This window comes from Salvia hispanica, chromosome 3 (genome assembly GCF_023119035.1).
Source record: "Salvia hispanica cultivar TCC Black 2014 chromosome 3, UniMelb_Shisp_WGS_1.0, whole genome shotgun sequence".
Taxonomy (NCBI): Eukaryota; Viridiplantae; Streptophyta; class Magnoliopsida; order Lamiales; family Lamiaceae; genus Salvia; species Salvia hispanica.
In genome coordinates, this window is record NC_062967.1 from 30,637,541 (window position 1) to 30,661,004 (window position 23,464).

Below are 23,464 nucleotides of genomic sequence, written 5' to 3' on the forward strand. Positions count from 1 at the left end.
AAGGGCATTTTCGTCTCAAAATACCGTTTTTGATATTAACCCTTAGTCCAGGGACTACTGGTGATATTTTTAAAGTCCAGGGACCATTTTCGAGATAAACCTATAGTCCAGGGACCATTTTTGAAGTTCACTCTTAATGTAATACATGAGGTATATAGAACAAGCAACTGATCATTTAGATTCTGATTCAGATTAATCTTTTCTTACTTATTTTTTTTTGCTTATAAATCGATATTACTCTCTCCATCCCACTTTAGGAGTCCCGGTTTACCATTTTTGGATGTCTCACTTTAGGAGTCCCGGTTGGAATATTCCATAATTGGCAATAGGCCCCACATTCCACTCACATTTTATTATAAAACTAATATATATAAAAGTAGGACCCACATTCCACTATCTTTTTTCACCAACTTTCCTTTACATTTCTTAAAACTCGTGTCGAACTCAATCGGGACTCCTAAAGTGGGACGGAGGGAGTAATATTTATCAACATTCGGATTCTGATTCAGATTAATCTTTTCTTAATTGTTTTTTTGTGCTTATAAATCGATATTAATATTTATCAACATTTATTCATAATTGGAACACAATTGTTTGGTGAATTGTATTTCTATTTTCTTTTCTCATAAATGAACTGAACTATAGTAGCAGTAGTACTATTAATTTTTAAATAATTTTCTTGTCTGACGTACGATGCAATTGGATGGACCATATTGCATTGCTACTCCTATATTAGGTACTGTACTATTATGTACTCCATATATTAGTCACATAATATCATTGTGTATTAAAGATAATTTGCCATCTACTATGAATTAAATGATTTTCTTGTCCAACATACAATGTTGTTAAATGGATTTCGTAAAAAATATTTCTTCGATATCCTATAAATAGAGACTTTGGATACGACATAAGTTCTAGCGTGAAATGGGTAAAATATGATAAACAAAGAGAAAAAATAGTTGAAGTAGTGTTACTGAATAGTGAGACTTGCATCATTAGTACTACAATATAAAATATAATGTATGGTCCTTCTTCCATGCTTCAAACATCGCCTTCAACCTCTGTAGTTTGTGATCCGGGTCCAAGCTCGCCTACGCTAATCCAAGGCAGATTATTAGATAAATTGCAATATTTATGACTATGAAACATTGAAACTGCATTTTGGCACACGATTACCTCTTGCTCCAATTTAAATAAGAGGCGATTCAAGTGTTGTTGTAATCTTCCGTTGGCATAGTAATGTGAATCCTGGTGTTCAACATGATACAATACAATGTCGTCAAGATTCATGGGTTGATTAGGATCCGAGAAAGAGGGTGAAGACATGACAAAAAAGTCAAGTCAGAGTTGAGATCTGATTCAAATAGTATTCTGTCTATCCATATGATGTCCAAATGCACATCCAAGACCACCGTTTTCTTCATCTTCGAAAGCTCTTCACGTGACCTTGAAATCTCCAATTGAAATTTGGGAGAGAAAATTATGGTCATTTTATGAAAATCGCGCATTTAAGATTGAATTGCAGAGGCTAGACGTTTTGATGGGTGAAAACGCATGGTAAGACATTTTGTGCGATGCATTCCAAAGAGTTTGCCGGGCTGGGCGTTTTCAAAGCCCAATTTCGCATGGCCCGGCGTTCTGTTCAGAAATTAGTGTTTTTTTGCAAGACTTTGTTATTTTTGCTCTATTTTTTACTTCTAGTATGAATAGTCTATCTTAGGTTTTTTGTCCGATGTACGATGCTATGGGAAGGACCTATATTGCTATATTGATTCTATAGTTGTAAAGTCACAATTTATATAATTGTGTAGTAAAGATAATTAGTTATCTATTTTGAATAAAATGATTTTCTTGTCTGACGTACGATGATGTGGGAAGAATCATTTAGTTGGGAATGTATGGTGTTACATGGAATTCTTAAAAAAAAATTCCCTTCATATCCTATAAACAAAGATGTTGGAAATGATGCACGTTGTAATGTGAAAATTAGTAAAATTTGATTAAAAAAAAAGAAGAAAAATAATTAAAAATAATATTGGTTGATAATGAAACTCGCATCAACAAAAGTAGTATAATGTGATGAAATTTTTTTACAAAAATAAAAGTAAAACGATTTTGTGGAATAGACCAAAATGGCTAAATAAGACTACTCCTGTCTTAGGGACATACTCCATATAGTATATTTAATAAAACTAATGTGAAGCATATAAGAAGAAAGCAAAACTACATTGTAGATTAAGATTAATCAAAACTTGCCCTTGGCAGTTAGATTAACCAAAGGGGTGCTTAGTAGTACTAATATTTTCAGTGTGGGTATTGCTCTATATGTTTAAATGGGAAATGTATAAATACATGACACGGTTTGGATCCACACAACTCTATGTTTTACACACATATTCTCGCACTATTAATTAATGATTAGAGGATAGTGATACTTGAATTCAAACGTGTATTTTGTGTTCTTCTCAGTATATCAACATATAAAATTGTTTGGCGAAGGCGGATGATATATAAGGTTTTGCGAGCCACATTTGTCAATCCTCATGATCTATTTTTACACAGATTCTTTAGAACATATAGATGCAACTTTGATTAAATTCTCAAAATAATTGAATCATAATCCACATTTAAATTGTCAAAATTCTCCAATGCCCCTAAAATTAATATTGCAAAGGTAAGGGGCAAAAACGCAACATTCGAAAACCTTCTAGAAGAAGCACAAAAAAGGGGAAAATGAAAAACCCAAAAAAAAAAAAAACTCAGCTCACAATCTTAATTCTCAGCTTATTCATGGCGTCGAGCCTGCCATGGCAACCTCTACTGGCTGCGAAGCCCCAAAATCGCCCGCTCCACCGCCCTAACAATCCAATCCACCACCGCGTCAGCACACGCGCCTTCCGGCGCAGCGACTTCGACGGATTCGCCAGGCGCGTGCAGTCCGGCGAGCTGTGGCGCGACGCTTGGAGGAGCGCCAACGACGGCTTCGAGCTCTTCGTCTACGAGACGCGGAAGACGGCGGAGCGGATAGACCGGAGATACGACGTCTCCAGGCGCGCATCCGCCGTGGCGGAGGCCGCCGCCGACCGAGCGCGCGAGCTCGATCGTGAATTTGAAATCACGCAGCGGTGGCGGACGTTTTCGCTGGATTTTAGGAGGAATTTGCCGAGGGTGTGTGATTTGTTGCAAGTGTTTGTTTATATGATGCAATTTATTGTGCCTCGGTGAATTTGGGGCTCTGCGATGAGATTAGGTTTATAATCGGTAATATCGGTTTTCTGTTCGTTTTTTGCAGTACAGGAAGGAGCTCAATGATTTTCTCGATACTCCATTGGGGAGAAGTTTCGCTGTAAGCATCTTTAACATTGTTACTTTATGTATATGTATGTATTTCAAGTTCCAAAAGGTTGGAATTCGAACTGCGTAGAACAATAAAGATGAAATATAGTGCTTAGTTTATATTGATTTTGAAGTTAAGGAAGTTAATTTATGCTTGCAACTTGGGATAATTTGATGAAGTTGGATAATGTTGAGGATGGTGGAGTTTCACATATGGATAAAGCCAGTATTGTTTTTATCTCATGTTTGTTACTGAGTCTAATGTTATGTATACAGCAGTCTTGTTACTTGTAGCTTCTAAACTGCATTACTTCTCACTTAGTCGAGTTTCGTTCGGAAAAAAAAAAGTTGCAAACTTTTCCTATTAAAAATACATGATCTGAATGACCGAACTTCTCACGTAGTCGAGTTTCGTTTTCATAAAAAGAGTTGCAAACTTTATTTATGAAATACATGATCTGAATTATTGATGTGTGCTTGAGTTTTAGGGATATGTTCGGATTAATTAGAATCAATATGTGCGTGCCTTTCTGGATGTAGAGGAGAGAGATATTAGATGTATGAAGTCCTTTGCTTGTGTACACATGCATTCTGATTTGTGATTGGTGAAAATTTCTCCTTGCAGACACTTTTCTTTCTATGGTTTGCCTTGTCGGGATGGCTATTCCGAATTCTGATTTTTGCTACATGGGTGCTTCCATTTGCTGGTCCTCTCTTAATTGGGGCGGTGGCAAATAATCTAGTCATTAAGGTAAACCTTTTGTTCTTTAACTTCCTTGTTTCTTACTTCCTTATTTTAAAGATTAGCTTTGCTATTTTCATCCATGGAAACCCTTGAATGACTTATATTTCACATTCATAAGATGTTTCTTCACCATAATTTGGTAGGTTAGCTGCGTTACTGTTATTTCCTTCTTGGACAACCCTAGATGACTGGGATTCCGCATTTTGTGTTCCTCAATCATAATTCGATGTATTGTATTATGCCGTCTTTAACATTTGAGTACCGAAACATTGTACATGTAAATGAATTTATGGAACTTCCTTAATAGCTTATTGGAGCTATGGGCAAACACTAGATAGAACATACTAGAAGCTATGGTACAAAAAAAAGATGCAAGAGTATATTGTTGAAGTCTCTATTGTTTAGATAATTTCTTCTTGTTTACAAGTCATCTAAGTTTACTTCTCTTTTTAGATCATAAATCTGTTACTAGTTTGTGAGTTAATTTTTTTTGTGATAGAAAGTTTTGCAATGCCTTCCACTCTTATGGTTTGTGATCTCCCTTTGTAATCTTTAGAAATTTTTTTGAAACTTTTTTTGTACTATTTCCTTAGATGAATTTTTCACTTGGTCTGTTCTGTGGCAGGGTGAGTGCCCAGCTTGTAAGAAGCAATTTGTCGGATACAAAAGCCAAACTGTACGATGTGCTAGCTGTGGAAATATTGTCTGGCAACCACAAGGTGACTTCTTCTCAAGAGGCGGTAAGGGCCCTTCCTCATCAAAATCAAAGTCTCAACCAGATATCATCGATGTTGAATTCGAAGAGAAATGAGCCAGGGCTGTGAGTTTAGCCTAGCACCCTTCATGTGGATATTCTTGAATTTGTTCTCTCTCATAGAAACATAGGAGAACGCATGATTTCCGTTTATAACAGTTTGTGACAATCATTCCCCATACCCTGATCTTTATTCAAGTTGGAGTCTTTTATAGTCTTATAAATATAGCTTTGTTTCCTACTTTTGCAATGTTCATAAATAAGTTGAGTTCCACTATTTTTGGTGTGACCTTTTCGAAGAATGACCTTTTATTCATAGGAGTATTTATCTTATTTATTTTATTTTATTTTTATTTTATTTCTTGAGCCGGCAGCTTCTTCGTTATTTATCATGCCTATCGTACCCTATGTTTCGTGCACTGAGATATTAGCGAGCGTTGATGGTATGCCCGCCTGCAAACTGTGACTATTATTTCATTGAGCATGTCTAGTTACACATAGTGATGATCTGACAGTCTGACACCATTCTCATTGCTTGATTCAATAAAAAGTTGCTGAAAAAAGGGTGAAAATTACATTTTGTTATAACTTTTATGTCCATAATTCACAAAATTGCTATAGTGATGATCTGAATGTTTCTGGTTAATGAAATACAACATATCACCTGATCATCATACAACTGCTTGGACTGCGTTGGTCTGTCTGCAGCAGCACAAGCATTCGAGCACTCTGGAGCAGAAACTGGTGCTCGTTTGCATTTCCGTTATCTCAACCGGCTCTCTGAACTTAGCCTTCTCGCTGAGTTCCTCGAACGAGTGAACCAGGTTCTGAAGCCTGGCAACAAACTCGATCAACAAAGAGGTGAAATTCGCGAGAGACAATGCACTCGCGCTTTCATATGTGCGAACCTCACGCTCATTGAGGATGGAATCACCGATCAGAGAGAGGCGTGAAGGCCACATGGTCTGCTGCTTGAGGACGTCCTCTCCAGAACCCAGTTCGGATTGGGAGAAGTTGTTGATGCTTCGGGCAGTAAATGCATCGTAGTTGCGAAGTGTCTGAGTCGACTGCTGGTTGATTGAGCTGAGAGACTTGATCAAGAAAGGCTTGTTTTCATTCTCTTTCATTTCGCGGATCTTTTCTGGGTCGAGATTTTCGGGACGTTTGTCGCTCGCCCAGCTCTCCGCGTTCACCAAAAGGTACGATTTCTGGTCGATCATCATCTGCAGATTCTCCGCAGCATCGTGAATAGCTTCGAGAGGGTCCTCCGTGTCTAGTTTCTCCATCTTTTCGACTTTTTCACTAAGCATTGTGAGAACTTTGGCTCCTTCGGTGCCAACTCTCTGAATTACATCCTTGAAAACCTGCCTTAGTTCAGAAGGTGCCTGAAAATAAAAGAAAATATTATGATTGCAAATAACATTCTGCAAAATGCTATTTTTGCTATATTTTGCATCAATAATTCAGATATATTCCTTAATCATCACATCATTAGATATACTCATATACATTAGGGATAATAAATTCCTATCGCAATTGGGTGGTAGAAGCAGGAACAACTGGTTCTACTAAGACATTCTGAAACTAACAAAAAGATTAAAGTGTAACATTTTCTTGCCTCAGCTTCTCTAAATGCTCTTACATCAACCTGAACTTAAAAATTTGAAAAATATAAACAAACAACAATTTCAAGGCTTACAAACTAAAATACCTGTATTTCTGAAAGAATACACCCGTGCATCGCCATCACCATGAACGCACAGTGCCTCAGAGCGCCACTGACCTTCACATATTCGCCCCAAGGATAGTTAAACATCCTATAACGGCCGTGAGGTGGTTCCCAAACAGCAAAGCTCATCTGTAAAACAGGTAGTTGCAATCAACATCTCACCCCAACTACATTCTCGCTCCGAGAATCGAGTAAAAGGAAATATTGTTGATTATGGACTATGAAGCCTGAAGGAAACTACATAGATCCACAAGCACAGCAATCCAACTTGTTATCTATTGCGGATATGATTATGGTTCGTTGTTTATCAAGATTATGTTTGTGTTTATTTTTCGAACAAGGTCAAGAGGCGTACCAGGGTCTCCTCTTGGCTCGTGGACTCCACTGCAGTTCGATATCCCTTGTAAAGAGGATCATCAGAAGCTTGGTAGATCAGGATCTTCGATGGTATTCTTTCATACTCGACACATTGCAAGTACATATTGATACAACCTAGAAACAATCAAACAAACGCAACGTAAGACACGATTAAATCTGATGACTTCTGCATAAGAGACGATCTTCACCTTCCAAAGACGTGGCAACCCCTTTAAAGTTCTTCACGACCAGCTTGTGCAAATCCTCACCGGACCAAATGGGGAAAATGCAGACATTCATGACTAAGCAGACACCAGCACCGACTGCGATCAGCACCAGTCTGGAAACAGCGGTCTGAAGAAACTCCGACGAATCAGACACCAGCACGATGCAGAATGTCAGCATGAAGACCCGGAATCCATATTCGTACTGCTTCACGGCCGGGTGCAGCTTCAGATAACTAGACAAGGACCCTGAGGTCCACACACGCATAAACCATCAATTTCAGACACAGAAACAGAGCTTCTTTTCATCAGATCTAACTTTCTCAGAACTAGTTTGATGTAAGACACAAACGGACCATACTTGTGCATAAATCATCAATCATCGTCAATTTCAGACACGAAAAACAGAGATTTGCAGCTACTTTTCATTAGATCTAACCTTTTCAAAGGTAGTTTGATCATCGAAGGTTCAAATTGACAATACTCGTGCATAAAAATTACTAATCTTTCAAGAAACGGACCTGCGATAAAAATACTGATGACAACGACGACTTCATGAAATTCTCCAGCAAGCTTTGCCAATTCTGCAATCCCTAAAGATAGTGCACCAGCCGAGAGGGTCCCCAACGCTCGATTAAACCCTTTGCTTAAAGTAGCTCCTACGGAATCAGAATCACACAATCCGTTACTATTGACAAACTAAACGAACAAATACATATCAACATATTCAGCTCAAATTTGGCAGAGGTCTAGTGCAAAGCTTCACACTACTCTACCAATTACCAAAGAAATCAAACATCCAAACAAAGTCAAGTGATAAAAATTGAGAATTTCCCCTGTGCTACACTCAAAGACAGTTAAAACAATCGAACACAAACCAACCAAAATCATAACACCCCTTGACAAGTGATCAAAATTGTTGAGTTTTACCTATGATGAACTCGAAAACAACTACTACAACAGTAAGAATGGGTACCATAGAAATAGAACACAAACAAAACAAAATCACAACTGATCAAATTGGTGAGTCTGAAAACAAAAAAGCAGTCCCTTTATCCCAACAAAGATGACTACTACTTAATTCTGTGTCCTACTTTATCCACACAAAACATAAAATCTGGTGATCAATTAGGAAAGAGATCCAACAGAAAAATGAAGAAATCTGACCTATGCTGAACTCAAAGACAACCACAACAGTAAGAATGGCCCAAATGGAATGCTTGGTGATGTAAGTGGAGGGCTCTTTAAAAAAGATGAGCAGCGAAACGAGAGACAAAGCGCAGCCCATTTTAGCAGCAAACATGGCCTTCCTGGGATCCGATCTCCCCATCTCATACGCGCTCACCGCAATCTCCTCCAGCCTCTTCCACCACCGCGACAGCCTCTCCCCCATCACTCGGAAGCACCCCTCGTGCCGCACGTAGTACCCCTCCGATTCCACCTCCGAGTAGTACTTCCGCGACACCACCCGCTCTTTCCCTCTCTCCACGAAGCTCTGCCGCAGAGACCCCAAATTCGCCATGTCTTTTTTTTTTTTTTTTTTTTTTTTTTTTTTTTTTTTTTTTTTTTTTTTTTTGGTGTGCCCCTTTTTATTGTTGAGCTTTTTGGGTGGTGGATTATTTAATTGGGATTCTGAGGATCTTGATGTTGGGAGAGGGCTGTAACTTTTTGCTTTTTTGCTTGAGAAGATGAATGTTGTGATGATTCTTTTGAGTTTGGGTAACTAATAAAAGAAGGAATCAATGTTATAAGGATTGGGAGTCAACTTAAGTATCTATCTGGATTGTACTTGGATTAGTATTATTTTCAGATTCATAAGTTTTATTAATAAATTTGAATAATTAATAGAGTCACAAATAGATTATATTTATATAAGAAAGCAGAGTTATAACAGGGATACGAAAACTTGAAAACTGGTCGGTCGTGTTACCAAATATGATATGGGGTCGATCTTTGTAAACTAATTAAAATATTACTCTCTCCTCCATAAAAAAATAGACAACGACACAATGTTATAAATAACACGAGTTTTAATATATACTCTCTCCATCCCAGATAATTTGGGACACTTTGACTCGTCACGGATTTTAACAAATCTAATGGAAAGTGAGTTAAAAAAGTTGGTGGAATGTGGGTCATACTTTTAAAGTATTAGTTTTATAATAAAATGTGAGTATGAATGAGTTAGAACACTCCCAATGGCCGGCGGCGTTAAATCCGGCGTTTTATCGCCGGATTTCGCCGAGAAATCGCCACCAATGGGGTGAATTCGGCGTTTTTCCGGCGTTAATTCGGTCCGGCGTTAATTCTACCGAATTAAACGCCGGCCCCCGAAAAAACGCCGAATTAACGCCGAGTGAACGCCGGCCACTGTAGGCGCGTTCGGCGTTTTCCGGCGTTTTTTTTTTTTTTTTTAAATACCCAACGGCTATTTTTTCCCCTATATATAATTCCTCCTCCTCCTCCATTCATCACACACAATCTTCATTTTCTCAATTTTCAATCTCATTTTCTCAATCTTCTATATTCAATCTTCAAAATTATGAGTTCAAATAGGAAAAAATCTCGAAAAGGTAAAGGCAAAGAGTCGAGTTCCCAAAATCCCAACCCCACTGATGAAGCAAATCAGCAGTGGATGGCCTCGTTGTTGTCGATGGGTTCTCCTCCCGGCCAATATCCATATGAGGGTCCGTCCCCATTGCAGACTCCTCCGGTGCGCAGACTTTCTCCGTACTTCCAGTCTGCCCTCAGCATGCCCTCTCCAACCGACGATGTGTATCGCCCCCAGATAGTCACATCGTTGTTCGACACCCCTGGAGCCACTCCAGACGACGAAGGATCTCAGGCCACGACGTACACAACGGATCCGACAATCAGCACGGACGACTACGAGGTGGAAGAAACGCCCGCCGACCCGCCTTCCAGGAGCAGGAAGGGGAAGGCGTCGTCGCCGGAGTCGACGGCTGCGACTCGATACGGCTTCCGATGAGAAGCCGAAGCGGGCAAGGACTACTTACACTCTGGCAGAGTCCGAGCTTATAGCCAACTGCTGGGCGGACACGACGCAAGACTCGGAGCGTAGCAACTACCAGACTGAGCTCATTTTCTGGGAGCGGGTTGCGGAGAAGTACAAGACCAACAAGACTGCCTCGATGAAGGACCATGGCAGCGAGGCGATCCGCCGGCATTGGGAGCGCCTCATGAGGGACTGCGGCCACTTCAACGGTATATACTCTAACTTGATGACGAACATGACGAGTGGCCAGAACGAGCACATGGTCCGAGATGAGGCCATGCAGAGGTATAGTGGCAAGTACTTGACGAAGGGCTTTAAGTATTGGAACATCTATGAGACGCTGAAGGATCTCCCCAAATTCCGGACGGGGATGCACAGCGCGCTGCACGGGAAATCGGTGCGCTCGCGACTTAGCGGTGCGGAGAGTGAGGGCAGCGCGATCCCCATCGACTTGTCTGAGGATGGTCCGCACGAGCGCCCTGTGGGAGCGAAGAAGGCGAAGGGGAGGCGGAAGGGGAAGGGCACATCGTCAGATGCCCAGTCGGAATCCCCGTTCTTATAACAAGCCACGTTCTCTTCCAATGCCGCCACTCTGGCGCAGTTTTACACGCTGTACTTCACCGGCGGCGGAACCCCAGAAGAGAAGCAGTCCCTCTGGTCGACCATCCAAAATATGAAGATCAAGATGGGCCTCTCGCCGGACGCTCCTCCCTCTTAGTTTTTTAAATCCTTGTTTTTTATGGTTTTTTATTTGTAGTTTTTTCTCTCGTTGTATTATATTTTCCAATGATTAATACAACGACGAATTGTTCATTTATAAATCTATTTATTAAACACATTTGTAGGGAAAATTAAATAATATTAAAAATGATGATGTAAAAATGAAATGTTGAGTTAGGGAGAAATAAGGGAGAAACCATTGGAAGCAGTTGGCTAAAAACTGGGGATAAATTTTGGTGCTGATGTGGCGCTGATGTGGCAGGAGTTAGGGAGAAATAAGGGAGACCATTGGGAGTGCTCTTAGTGGAATATGAGGTCCACTACAAAAAGTGGTAAAAGTGAAATGGGACAAATTATATGGGACGACCCGAAATGGAATACTGGGTCGAATTATTTGAGACGGAGGGAGTAATTGATAAAGTAAAAGAGATGAATGAAAAAAAGGTAGTGAAATGAGTGATGGTGGATTGTAGGGTCCATATTTAAAATGACGTGTATGATTAGTATTCGTTGAAATCTTTCTATCTGTAAACTTGGTCTGATTTTGATGGACATCCTAAAATAATAAAACTGTTAATAATTTTCAGATGGGGAGAGTATTATATTAATGACAAGATGAGAATCCAAGTGTAGAATAAATTTTCACGTTTAACATACCTTTATATATAAAATACTATTCTCTTTTTACAAATTTGGTTTTTTGTTACATCACATGCTACACTAAATTTCAACTGAGATTATATGTCTTTGGAATTATATATAAAAATTTATAATACTTCATTCATGTAAAAGAGATTAAATGAACATATAATAGTCGTTTAACTTATACGGAGTAAAATTTAGTCAGTTGAAAACGGAATGTTAAATCACAAGTTTAATTTTTCTCAATTATCTGATTCGTGCTGTATTTATTTCTTTAATACTCCTATTATTCATGAAATATTACTACCAAATAAAATGTTTAATATATATCTATATGGTATTGTACATTTAAGAATAGTTTAGTGACTAAAATACATTAAATATAAAAATGCCTTTATTACTTTTGAAAATTAAATAATAAAATATAACAATATCTTACACACAGTACTATTTATGTTCAATACATTTACTATCTATGTCCATCATAGAGATATGTTGGAAAAAGACATCATACAGATTTAAGTTGGTCAAAAACATGACAGCAATTCATTGACATTTTATATCATTAACCCAATTTTTTGAATAATCAAATGACGAAAAATCTCACTGAACTAGAAACTGTTAATTAAAGACGTCACGCAACTTTATAAAATCATAAAAACAGCCAATATTCCGAAATATTTTTTAATTGAAAGTCACAGCTACTTAAAAGGTGTCAGCCTTTACCAAATTATTTTAAAGTTTCAACTAGGCACGTCTAATGACTAATATAGACAGCAAAATTGTCAAGTTAAGCCTGCAATATTAGTAATAATTAGTTGGCCACATTTGTTCTAATCATAGACAAATCATAAACATGACAACCACATAAAATAATATGACAATAATATTAATAATTATAATTATAATAATAACTACATATTCTAAAATAGTAAGAAAACAGAGACATGCCTACACGTTGTGTCAAAAAGTAAAGCTTGATAGTGTCAAAATGCAGAAAAATTTCAAAGATATAGTAATAAATATAAGCAAAAATGCAAATCCAACAATTTGTTTGCCTGTGAACTCTCACTCTTATGTGTGATTTACTTCTTCTCTTCCTTCTCGGCCTCGGCCGCCCTCTTGGCCCTAACACCGACATGGCGGGCATTAGTCCTCTCGAGACGCAGCTTGTCGTACGCCCTGAACGATTTCATCTCTTCCGTGACCTTAACAAGATCCATAGCCGGCTTCTCGCTAACAATAGGCAAGTAAGCTCCAGAAACTTGAGTGGCTGTAGCCAGCTCCTCGGGAGTAGAGTCGCCCGCCTGAAAGAGGAAATTGTGTGATTGAGACAGAATGCAAATGCTAGGGACGACAAAAGGCTCATATTCATTCAACTATTCAAGGGCTAATTTTACCTTAAATTTGCGAACGCGTCTTGGGAAGACAACGAGCTTGGCCTTAAATGTCTTCAGTCTCTGGACATTAGTTTGGAAGCCCTCCAATGAACTGTTTCTACGTCGGTGATCAACAGAGATGCCAACAGTTGGTGCGAGTTTCTTAGGGATGCCAGCAGCCTGTTTGATAAATATAGCAATAGCAAATTTAGAAAACTAAAAAGGCCAATCTCATTACTATGAATGCAACTGGAAATCTTGTTAGAGTGATAGAATTAAACACATTTTGGTAAATTATTAAAATGAATACATGCTCAAATCCTGATCTGATAACAAATACGCAGAGCATATTATCAAACAGAGTTAATTAGATAAGAGAATCGAGCTACGGAGAGTTCACCTTAAGCTCCTCAAGAGAGAATCCTCTGCCAGCTCTGACTTTCATGTTGTACTTCAGAGTCTGCCCGCGGACAACGGGACGAAGAGGTCCAGCAGTAGGTCTGGGGAAGATCTTAACAGCTTTCACTTGTCGTGCTGAAAACGAAACATATCAGTCAAGAGCCAAGCATATGATACAAGACGACAGCATGGATCAGTCAAATAAATACTGTAACGAACAGATTTGCCAAATCAGTTGATTAAAAAAGAATGATGACACGGCAAGATGGAATGTTTACCGGTTCTTCTCCTGGCCTTTCGGGCAGGCTGGTTAAACCATGTTTTCACATAGTTTTGCCAGTGCTTCTTAAAGTGCCCATTTGGGATGACATTGTTATGCTTCATGATTTACCTAAAGCAAACTTAGATTAAAACCACTGTCTTAGAGATTAATCAAAACTCAAAAGAAGATTATAAGAATAAAATAATTTCTGCTCCCAAGTCTCAACATTAATTAGCTAATGATTTCAATGATATAGAATTAATCCAGTAACACTAAGTATGTAATGAAACAAAATCATCAAAACACAAATCCGTAACATTCTTAGCAAAGAGTGATCTTCAGGTAATTAAAGCAAAGCACTACCAAGTAGGATTCGTATCACATATAAAAGATTATCAAAATAAAATTTTTGGTGCAAACCTAATTCCAAAATTAAGCATAAATCAGGCAATGAACAATCAATAACAATTTATCAGAAAACGCTCTTTCAGAAACATGAAATGGCACGGCAACAGATCGCCTTCAAATTGGCTACAAACCCTCAAAACATAAACACAGAGAACAAATCATTCCAAATTCAAGCCCGACATACAACCCTAAACCCTAAATATAGAGCAATTTACACATTAATCTGGAATTTGGGCATTTCATCCCACTAGATTCAGCGGAAACATGTGCACAAATAAATGCAACAGCTAAGATGACAAATTGGACTTACTGCGGCGAAGGGGAAGGGGTGGAGCTCTGCTTGTAGGTTAAAATGGCGACTGAGGTGATAATGTAAACAAAACCCTACATCGTAAACTATTGGGCCGAATTGGTGGGCTTTTGAGAAGGCCCAATGATATTTAACAAATGGACTTAATATTTTTTATTTGGGCCGATTAACAGTCACATTCTTATTTTTGGTTCACTTTTTTTTGGTTCGGGTGAACATTCGGATTTGAGATCGGATATTAGTGTTTTAGATTGAGAATCGACATAAAGTTGGAGTGAGGGCACAGAAATATTTATTGATAAGAGCTGAGATTTCTAAATTTTGTTTAAAAGTAGGTTTTTGAGTAATTTAGATAATTTGTAAGGGCTTTATAATAGTGAAAATAATAGTGAAAATATGGCGAGATCTCCTCTACCCGCTTGGCCTCGGCAAATAATAGTGAAAATATGGCGAGATCTCAACTTAAACTAAGAAAACTAGAAGGAAAAAAAAAGGAAGATGGAGAAAGAGATTCAACTTAAAATTATAATCAAAATACTGATCCCCAAAACAGTATGAAAGAAAAATAGCAAGAATAGTTTTCGAAATAAACAGACGTCAGTTTCCATATATTCTTGAAAGTTTTGTAGTAAAGTTTGTGATTCATCCAATAATATAATTTACAATCTTTTACAACAGATATGTACATATATGTATAAAGGTATTGTCTCAACAATGATCATCATCTGATGCGGTTCAAGTGAGCGAATGGCTCTGACTTTGTCTTTGGTGCAGGCTTAGCAACTTCGGGTGTCCCGAAGACATTCCAAAATCGAAGAGTCTCGTCTCCTGCTGCAGATGCAACCGTGCACCCATCCGGGCTCTGAGCCATGTAAAGAACTCGGGAGGTATGCCCCGTGAGCTCAGCCATCTTCACCATTGATGGGTACTTCCAGAGAGTGAGCTGATTGTGTGTGAAACCGTGTGAACTCAGCAGCTCGCGCTCGTTTTTGTTCCACAGAAGAGAGCAGACTTGTGAGCCGGTGTCCACTGAGTTCAAGCACGAGCCGGTGTGCGTGTTCCAGAACTTGATGCACCTATCTCCAGCGCCTCCGCCCGAGGCTAGTAGATTGCTCTGGAAGGGACACCACGCGAGTGCTTTGACAGCAGCGGTATGCTCCTCGAGCCTGTGAAGCCACTGAGTAGGAGCATTCGATGCTGCCATGGATCTGTCCCAGATTTGGAGGACGTTGTCGTTTCCACCACTAGCCAACTGCTGCCCGGATGCCGACCACTTAAGCCCACAAACTTCTTGGTCGTGTCCGGTGTAGGTTTCAACAATGTGAGACCTCACTCTCACATCATTGTTGAAGATCTGACCGTCCTGACCTCCAGTTGTTAGGATGTGATTGTTCCAGTCCATAGCACCAACTCGCGATCTGTGCCCTCCTTTCAAGGTCCTCAGCTGTAACGAAACAGAGTGAGTTTTCGATTTCTTGAAAGATAACCAATCAAATATACTCACAAGCACTCACCAGTCTGTTAGAGGTGGAATCCCAAAGCTGAACTTCCGAGTTGTTGAGACCAACAGCAATATGCCTTCCATCAGGAGCCCATTTGACACTGGTAACCGGGCCACAGTCATCATCGATGGTAACAAGTTCGGAGGTAGCCCCATCAGAAGCATCCCACAGATAAACAGTGTGCCCAAGAGCGATGGAAAGAACGTTGCTGCTGCCCCAGTCCAATAGATTCAAATAGTAATCATCCACAATATCAGGGGCATCTAGTGTCCTCTCAGAAGTCTGCACAAACACACAATACACAAAGTTAGATAACCTAGTAGTACTCGAAATTCCATGGACAAGATGCTCTTCATCAGCACGGACCTGGGGAATGTGACGATGTGGTTTGGCAGATTTGACTTGGTGAGCCGCAGATGAGAAATCGCTGGGGATTGCCTCTACCGGGGTTGGTGGTTTGTTCTTGAAAGCCAGGATTCGAGTTCTGTTCATGTTGAAGGTTTCTGCAAGCTGCTTCCTGTACGCTTCTCTAGATGGAGAAGAGCTGGTGGATGGGTTTTCCTTACCTGTAAGCATGTAATTAGCGTAGTCGAAATCCATTGCCGACCTATTTGGGATGAAGCGATCCAACTGCAGAACAGGAAGAAGCCATTACAACATGCACAAAACTGACTAATTCAGTACAAATTCAAGCTCAACCAAGACACTTCTAAACGACAGCAGAAATTATGCAATCAACAGTTATTAGTGGATCCATAACAGAATCCCCCCAAAAACTGCCTAACTCAGCACCAATTCAAGATCAATCAAACACTTCTATTTTAAACTCTAGTAGAAAAACTATCAAGTTATTAGTGAATCTTTTATTGGAATCCCCCAAAACTTCCTAATACAGCTCAAATCAAGATCAACCAAGCACTTCTAAACTCCAGCAGCAATTATACATTCATGAATTATGCAATCAACCAATCAAGTTATTAGTGCATTCATACTGGAATCCCCAAAAATTGCCTAATTCAGCACAAATTGGACTACAAGCAGATATTATGCAGCCAATAAATCAAGTTATTTGTGGATCTACATTGGAATTCCCAAAAAAGGTTTAATCAACCAAACACAAAAGATAAAAAAAATGACTACAAATTAGCAGATGCAAAAAGTCAGAGGCAATTTAGGGGGAAATAGCATACATTCTCCTTGGAATTTCTTCGTTGGATGAGCTTCTCTTGCAGCGGGAGCTGAGACTTGGTCTTGTTTGGTGTGGAAGATGAGTTCATATTTCCTGTTTCCATATGTTAGCACAAAAAACAATAGCAGAATATGCAAATATAAGGCGTGTATGTATACAAAATATCAATCGGAGCCTGCAGAAGAATTAATCAGTGTAAAACAGTTCAAAATAGGATCAAATTAGTGTGAGAATAATAATCAGAGACAGAATGCGAGCGAGTTTTTACGATTGAATTGTTGTTGGTGGGAAAAAACTTGTTGAATCGAGGGGTTTATATACTGGAACAAAATTTGTAATTAGGGTTTTGCGGGAGTTCTGTAAATGGAAAGCCGCTAACGGCTTAGTTGTGGAGCAAAATAGAGCCGTTGGAATTGACTTGACGAAATTGCCCATCTGCAAATCATTCTAATCGTTAAACGTTATTGGTTAATAATATTGATTATAATCGAATTCCGATTTAGACTTTACTTGATTATCGCTTCTAATCAAGAATCGTTTGATTATACTCGAGCTCAGTTAATATAATTAATCCAAATTTAAACAAAAAAAAAGGAAAATTTAATAAATTGCGATACACAAGTTAAAAGTAATCTAGTATTCACGGCACAATTATTTTGGAGAAGGTGTTGAACTAGTATAGGATAAGTTGTCATTCTAACAAGGACTTAGGTTGGTGGTGTCCGTCCAAATTCGATGTTGCAAATTCAGGCTGATTGTCGTGTTGCCGTAGGATTTTGTGTTCTTCGCATAAAGAAAAAGATCGAGTTGTACATTGTAGGGGTGGTGAACCGGGTGCTCACACCCGAAAATAACCCGAACACCTATAGTGTACAACTTCACAAATTGCTTGCTTCCTATAATCAAATAAAAAAATAATACTTTACACCTTAAGAATTCCTTGTCAACTTTACTGTCAACCAAACATAACCTAGAGCTTGGGAAAATTTGGTTATTCTTTCTTTAGTTTTAAATAGTATTAGAGGATACAGTTATGTTATTGTTAAATTTTGCTGTTTTTATTTGTATAGTAACTCGATGTATTAACATTTTGCATTTTGTAGTCTATTGATGTGTTTGTATACTACTCTATTTATCCCCACACGAATATGCATTTTCTAATTTTAGAAAATAATTTCTTTCTAATAAGATGAGACTCATTTTTTATTAATAATATTTTTTTTATCTCTCTTATTTTACTAATTGTATATTAAAATATGTGTCAAATCCAACATGCATATTATTATACCATTAATATACCATTAGGATGGAGTATGAATTAGACAATTAGGATCTTAGAATATCACAATCTATGTGTATATGAGTTAAATTGGAAATTTTGAATACGTCATCGTGGACCCGCTACCATTAGAGAAGGTTACTCATTATGTATATAATAATATAATACTCCCTTATCTTTCAAATATTGTCTCACTTTAATCCGGCACGGGTTTTAAGAAATGTAATGAAAAGTCAGTTGAAAAAGTTAGTGGGATATGAGTCATACTTTTATATATTAGTTTTATAATAAATAAAATGTGAGTAGGAATGAGTTAGTAGAATATAAGATCCATTATCAAAAATTGTAAAAAGTGAAATGAGACAAATTTTGTGGGGCGGACGAAAATGGATAAATGGGTGAGAGACGGATGAAATATATTATTATTACAAGTGCGATGGCGATGCAAAATTGCACTGTCGTGTTTATTGTTAAATTTTAACAGTCTTTTAAAGTTATATAGTGTTGTCAATGCTTTATTGAATACAAATTGCAATAATAGTACTTTGTACTTCGAGAGGATAAATAAGTATGTAGTACAGTAAAATATTACTATTAAATGTCATAGCATATTATATCTAATGTATATTATTACCGAGAATAAATATCATAGGGGAGTATAGTGAAATTAGAGAAATAAATATATATTGGTCAAATTTAATACTCCATCTAATTCGGTTTCCATCGATTAATACTCATTGACAAGTGACAACCACACCAGTTCAGTTCCAATTTATTAGCATTTTTTGTCATAATCGTTCAATTTATCCCGCACCATAATCAATTACTCTAAACACAAAAATTAAATAATCTAATTAATTTTAAAATTATTACGAAAGACGACATTGTGATGAATCAGATATATATTACTCTAATTACCTCTCGAGTAATTATTTAATCATCTTTCAATTTATAACATAAAATATCCAAAACACTCACAGAAATTATTGTTTATTTTTATTTTTCTATTTTTAAAATAATTTATCATAATATTTTATAGCTTATCATAATCTATTAAACTAATCCCTAATACAATTAATCCATAGGAAGGAGGAAGGACATTGTTAATTAGTAGTAATTCACAATTTATTAAGAATGGCATTGTTAATTAATTAAAGAGATTAGTAATTAGAGAGATTATGACACTGATGCGCATTCAAAGAATCAAAGGAATGACATTGTCAATTAATTCACAAATTATTATACTCTCTCCCACAAAATTCAAATTTCAAACTTTCAACGGTCATTTTCGACAAGGGTTTCCAACTTTCAACCCTACATTTCACTACCCCACCGGCCACCGCACACTATATATACCAACGCTCCTTTCTCCTTTTCTCATTCATTGCCGCGCCTTCATCCACAGTCCAACCTAGCTGCTCAAGGAGAATACGTTAATCGTAATTCTTACTCTTCGAAGCAATGGATTTCCACAGCCTTACAAGGAGAGAGCTGCAGGCGTTCTGCAAGAGGAATAAAATCCCAGCCAACATGACCAATGCTGCCATGGCCGACGCTCTCACTGCTCTCCAGATCGTAAGCTCATTTCCTCAATTTTTCGATTTTAATTTCGTTTTTTCAATGCTAGATGTACATATCTAGCTGCAATCATGTTCGTTTCACTCTAGTTAATTGATTCGCTGATAAATGATGTGACGCTCTCAAAGCGCTCCTGCTCACGTGACCTAATTTCCAGAATTTGTGGATTTTAATCTCGTTATTTCAATTAGCTCATTGGTAGAGATTTAGGATCGAGGCTGTATGAAACAGATCTAGCTGAAATGATTTTCGTTTCGCTCCAGTTAATCAGCTATTTGTTGTTTGATTGGGTAGACGCTCTCAAAGCTCTCCAGATCGTGAGCTCATTTCCTGAATTTTTAGATTTTTTTCGTTTCTCAATAATTTCATTGGTAGAGAGATAAGGATCTGTGCTGAATGAATATAACCAGCTGCAATCATGCTCCTTTCACTAGTTCATTGTTCGATTGGCTGATTTTATCTGTTTGCTCTGTTATTCAATTTACATGTGTGCGAGATGGTCTAATAATTTTTAACTTAGAATAGTAGTACCAAATTTGGGGGAATATGAGCTCATTCTGGTGAACTTCTTCGCACACCTAATTCAATGTCAAAGACCTGCATATTTTAGTTTTAATTGATTTTTTAACATTTAAAAGTCGAGATGAAAATTGATTAGAATATCTAATCTGAATTCAGAAATTTTATTCTGCTGAATCTGCGCCCCCAAGGAGCTGCATACTTATAGAATATTTTATTTGGTGATTATGAGATCTAATCGAATTTGAGAAACTTAACTAGCTATGGTGTTGCTTTATTCTGCTGTTATTCAGTATCCACTTTGTTGCTCAAGAAATTATTCTGATTTTGATTTACAGGTTGAAGGAATTGAGGATTTTATGCAGACATCTCAATCAGAAAGCACACAGTCATCCATGGAGCTACAAGACAGCTTGGAGGTAACATCTCCATATGTTCCTCCAACCGGTGGCCGGAGCACACGCCAGAGAAATGTCTCCAACGCTGAACCTGTGTTAATGACCACGGCTCGGCGCACTACCCGGAAAACTGCCGTCAAAGCGCAGGCCGATGCAATGGAAACTCCGGCAGTGGCAGCACAGGCTAGTCGAAGGAGGGTCCAGATTGCCCCAACGTGTCTTGAACTGGATTCGCAGTTGGAGAAATGCGTGGAACAGAAGAAGGATGCTTTGATGACCCCTGCTGCAGTGGGGGCTACTAGCCGGAGAAGAAGGGCCGAGGAAACGGAGAAGAAGGTATACAGCACGCGACGATCAACCAGGTTGGCAGTGAAAAGTATGCCAATGTTGAGTGGAGAAACTGAGCTTTCTAATGAGGAATTGTTTGCTAAAGATTGTGAAGACCAGGAGGTGAATCAGAAAGAAGTGTCAGGAGTTACTGGTATATTTCTGTTCTGATTCTTTGTTTTTATTTATTGCATGTTTGTTTGCAATGATTAATGATCAAGCTGTAACTTTTCAGTTGAAAATGTGGAGGAGGATAAAGAAAAATCTGAGCTTTCCAGTAATGAATTATGCTCTAAAGATTGTGAAGATAAGGAGGTGGATCAGAAAGAACTATCAGGAATTACTGGTATATTTCTTTTCTGATTCTTTGTTTTTGATTGTTTATTTCATATGTTTGTTTGCTGTGGAATGGTGAATTATTATGGTGTAATTTCTCGGGTGCTGATTCAGTTAAAAATACGGACGAGGATAAAGAAAAGTCTGAGCTTTCCAATGATGAATTATCTGCTGAAGATTGTGAAGATCAGAAGGTGAATCTGAAAGAAGACCAAAATGAACTGTCAGGAATTACTGGTACATTTTCTTTCTTTTCAGTTACTCCCTCCATCCACGATTACGAGTGCCATTTTTTCCATCAAGAGTTTTAAAATGTAGGTTGAAAAAGTTAGTTGAATGTGAGTCTCACTTTATAATAAATTATGAGTGAAAAACGACTTCTATTAGCGTTTGAAATGGCAAATATGGACTAATATTGCCGGACAGAGAGGGGGTGTTTCATTTGTTTGTTTGTTTGTTGTTTGTGCACTGATTAATTATCTAAGCCGTAAACTTTCAGGTGCTGATGCAGTTGAAAATATGGAGGATAAAGAAAATTCTGAAAAGGATATAACCATGGGAGAAGTAGAAAAGGGCACTGATTTTGCAGTGGAAGTAGAACATAATGAAGAGATATGTGATAACACAGAATATCCTGCTGATGAAGACACAGAATTGGAAGTTCAACAAAGTGAAGGTATGTTTTGATTTGATTTGTGCTTCTTTCAATTGGCTATTTGGCTGAATTGAATTTCAATTTATTTAAATCAAAAATCTGATACAGGTTGTGTCGATGCCCCCAAATGTGAAACTGAAGAAGTCACAGTTGAGAACTCAAAACAAGTTGAAGATATTGAGACCGATGCAGGATCTAAAGACGAGGCTGTGGAGTTTGAAAGCAAATGTGAAACTGAAGTCACAGTTGAGAACTCAAAAGAAGATTATATTGAAACCAATGCAGGATCTGAAGATGATGCTGCTGAGTTTGAAAGCAAATGTGAAACTGAATTCACAGTTGAGAACTCAAAAGAAGTAGATAATATTGAGATAGATGCAGGTTCTGAAGACGAGGCTGCTGAGTTTGAAAGCAAATGTGAAACTGAAGTCACAGTTGGGAACTTGAACGAAGTAGATGATGATGAGACCGATGCAGGATCTGAAGATGAAGTAGATGATGATGAGACAGATGCAGGATCTGAAGATGATGCTGCTGAGTTTGAAAGCAAAGGTATAATAAAGATCTTTACGTTGTTATAATGATGAGTTTAACACCTTTTGGTTCTAAGATAATAATGTTGAGCTTTTGATTTTGCAGTGGTTGTGTCTGATGATGATGAGGTTGAGGTAGAGTGTGAAGATGATCATGACTTGAATGTGACATTAGGAAAACTCACAGAGATGAGACTGGAACACGAAGTTGATTTTGGTATTCATGAAGAGACGAAGAAGACTGAAACTGAAACTGTTCAAGTCGAAGAAAGTGAAGAAATGGAGCTCAAGAAGGCGGAAACAGAAACCATGGAGGTTGAAGAAACTGTTGCTGTCCAAGAAGATCCAGTAGAAACGAATAAGGCTAATAACGGGACCGAATTGGTGATCGCGGAAGATGATGCGATCAAGGCAGGGAAAGACAAACAGCGTCGTTTTGAAGAGGAGAGCTTGAGGAAGCTCTCCAAGATGTTGAAGGAGAAGCTACAGATCTCGAGTAAAAGATCGAGCAAGAGTGGTGGCAACGAGGTGAGCCAGAGATCAGCTTTGCAAGAGCTGCCTGAGAACACATTGATCGGTGGGAATGGAAAGTGAAATAACCAAGTTATAGTGCGTGCACTGTGCGTGCACTGTGCGTGCACCATTGATGAAGAGAGTTTTTTTGATGGAGTTGTGAGGATAGAAGAAGAGAAGTGATGTATTTGAGTTGAGAGTTTTGATATTTCATCAATCTGTAATACTCTACTGTTGTAGTTCTTGTGTGAGGCAACAAGTTTTTGATATTTGGAAGAGTGAAATGATGGAAGTTGAGGCGTTATTTTACTAAATACCATTATCATAATACATGATAGTACAAGTTTAAGG

At 38.2% G+C, this 23,464-nt stretch overlaps 5 protein-coding genes across 7 annotated transcripts; 2 read left to right on the plus strand and 3 right to left on the minus strand.

Annotated features, from left to right (window-relative positions):
• The first annotated feature begins 2,746 nt into the window (after positions 1-2,746).
• On the plus strand, positions 2,747-5,154 carry LOC125213778. The gene is made up of 4 exons (XM_048114511.1): positions 2,747-3,171; positions 3,296-3,349; positions 3,965-4,090; positions 4,710-5,154. Exons 1-4 carry the CDS (start codon positions 2,794-2,796, stop codon positions 4,893-4,895), a joined length of 744 nt encoding a protein of 247 aa, XP_047970468.1. The 5' UTR covers positions 2,747-2,793; the 3' UTR covers positions 4,896-5,154.
• Positions 5,155-5,373: 219 nt separating this feature from the next.
• Positions 5,374-8,878, minus strand: LOC125213774 (aluminum-activated malate transporter 4-like). The gene is made up of 6 exons (XM_048114506.1): positions 8,316-8,878; positions 7,670-7,807; positions 7,134-7,397; positions 6,923-7,059; positions 6,550-6,696; positions 5,374-6,223 (listed from the first exon to the last, which is right to left on the minus strand). The coding sequence occupies exons 1-6, from the start codon at positions 8,668-8,670 to the stop codon at positions 5,510-5,512; spliced, it is 1,755 nt and encodes a 584-aa protein (XP_047970463.1). The 5' UTR covers positions 8,671-8,878; the 3' UTR covers positions 5,374-5,509.
• A 3,516-nt stretch (positions 8,879-12,394) lies between these two features.
• LOC125210965 (60S ribosomal protein L13-1-like) lies at positions 12,395-14,378 on the minus strand. Of its 2 annotated transcripts, none has more exons than XM_048110618.1 (5): positions 14,285-14,378; positions 13,583-13,695; positions 13,306-13,439; positions 12,927-13,085; positions 12,395-12,833 (listed from the first exon to the last, which is right to left on the minus strand). In XM_048110618.1, exons 2-5 carry the CDS (start codon positions 13,686-13,688, stop codon positions 12,612-12,614), a joined length of 621 nt encoding a protein of 206 aa, XP_047966575.1. In that variant the 5' UTR covers positions 13,689-13,695; positions 14,285-14,378; the 3' UTR covers positions 12,395-12,611. The 2 variants fall into 2 exon arrangements, with proteins under 2 accessions (XP_047966575.1, XP_047966576.1); XM_048110619.1 differs by having other exon boundaries at positions 13,583-13,705; positions 14,285-14,328.
• A 484-nt stretch (positions 14,379-14,862) lies between these two features.
• Positions 14,863-17,329, minus strand: LOC125210701 (cell division cycle 20.2, cofactor of APC complex-like). The gene is made up of 4 exons (XM_048110275.1): positions 16,977-17,329; positions 16,153-16,416; positions 15,799-16,068; positions 14,863-15,728 (listed from the first exon to the last, which is right to left on the minus strand). The coding sequence occupies exons 1-4, from the start codon at positions 17,076-17,078 to the stop codon at positions 15,006-15,008; spliced, it is 1,359 nt and encodes a 452-aa protein (XP_047966232.1). The 5' UTR covers positions 17,079-17,329; the 3' UTR covers positions 14,863-15,005.
• A 2,307-nt stretch (positions 17,330-19,636) lies between these two features.
• LOC125211215 (glutamic acid-rich protein-like) lies at positions 19,637-23,422 on the plus strand. 2 transcript variants are annotated; one of them, XM_048110933.1, is made up of 7 exons: positions 19,637-19,829; positions 20,690-21,230; positions 21,312-21,422; positions 21,515-21,649; positions 21,912-22,088; positions 22,176-22,619; positions 22,707-23,422. In XM_048110933.1, exons 1-7 carry the CDS (start codon positions 19,716-19,718, stop codon positions 23,192-23,194), a joined length of 2,010 nt encoding a protein of 669 aa, XP_047966890.1. In that variant the 5' UTR covers positions 19,637-19,715; the 3' UTR covers positions 23,195-23,422. The 2 variants fall into 2 exon arrangements, with proteins under 2 accessions (XP_047966890.1, XP_047966891.1); XM_048110934.1 differs by having other exon boundaries at positions 21,527-21,649.
• The last annotated feature ends 42 nt before the right edge of the window (positions 23,423-23,464 follow it).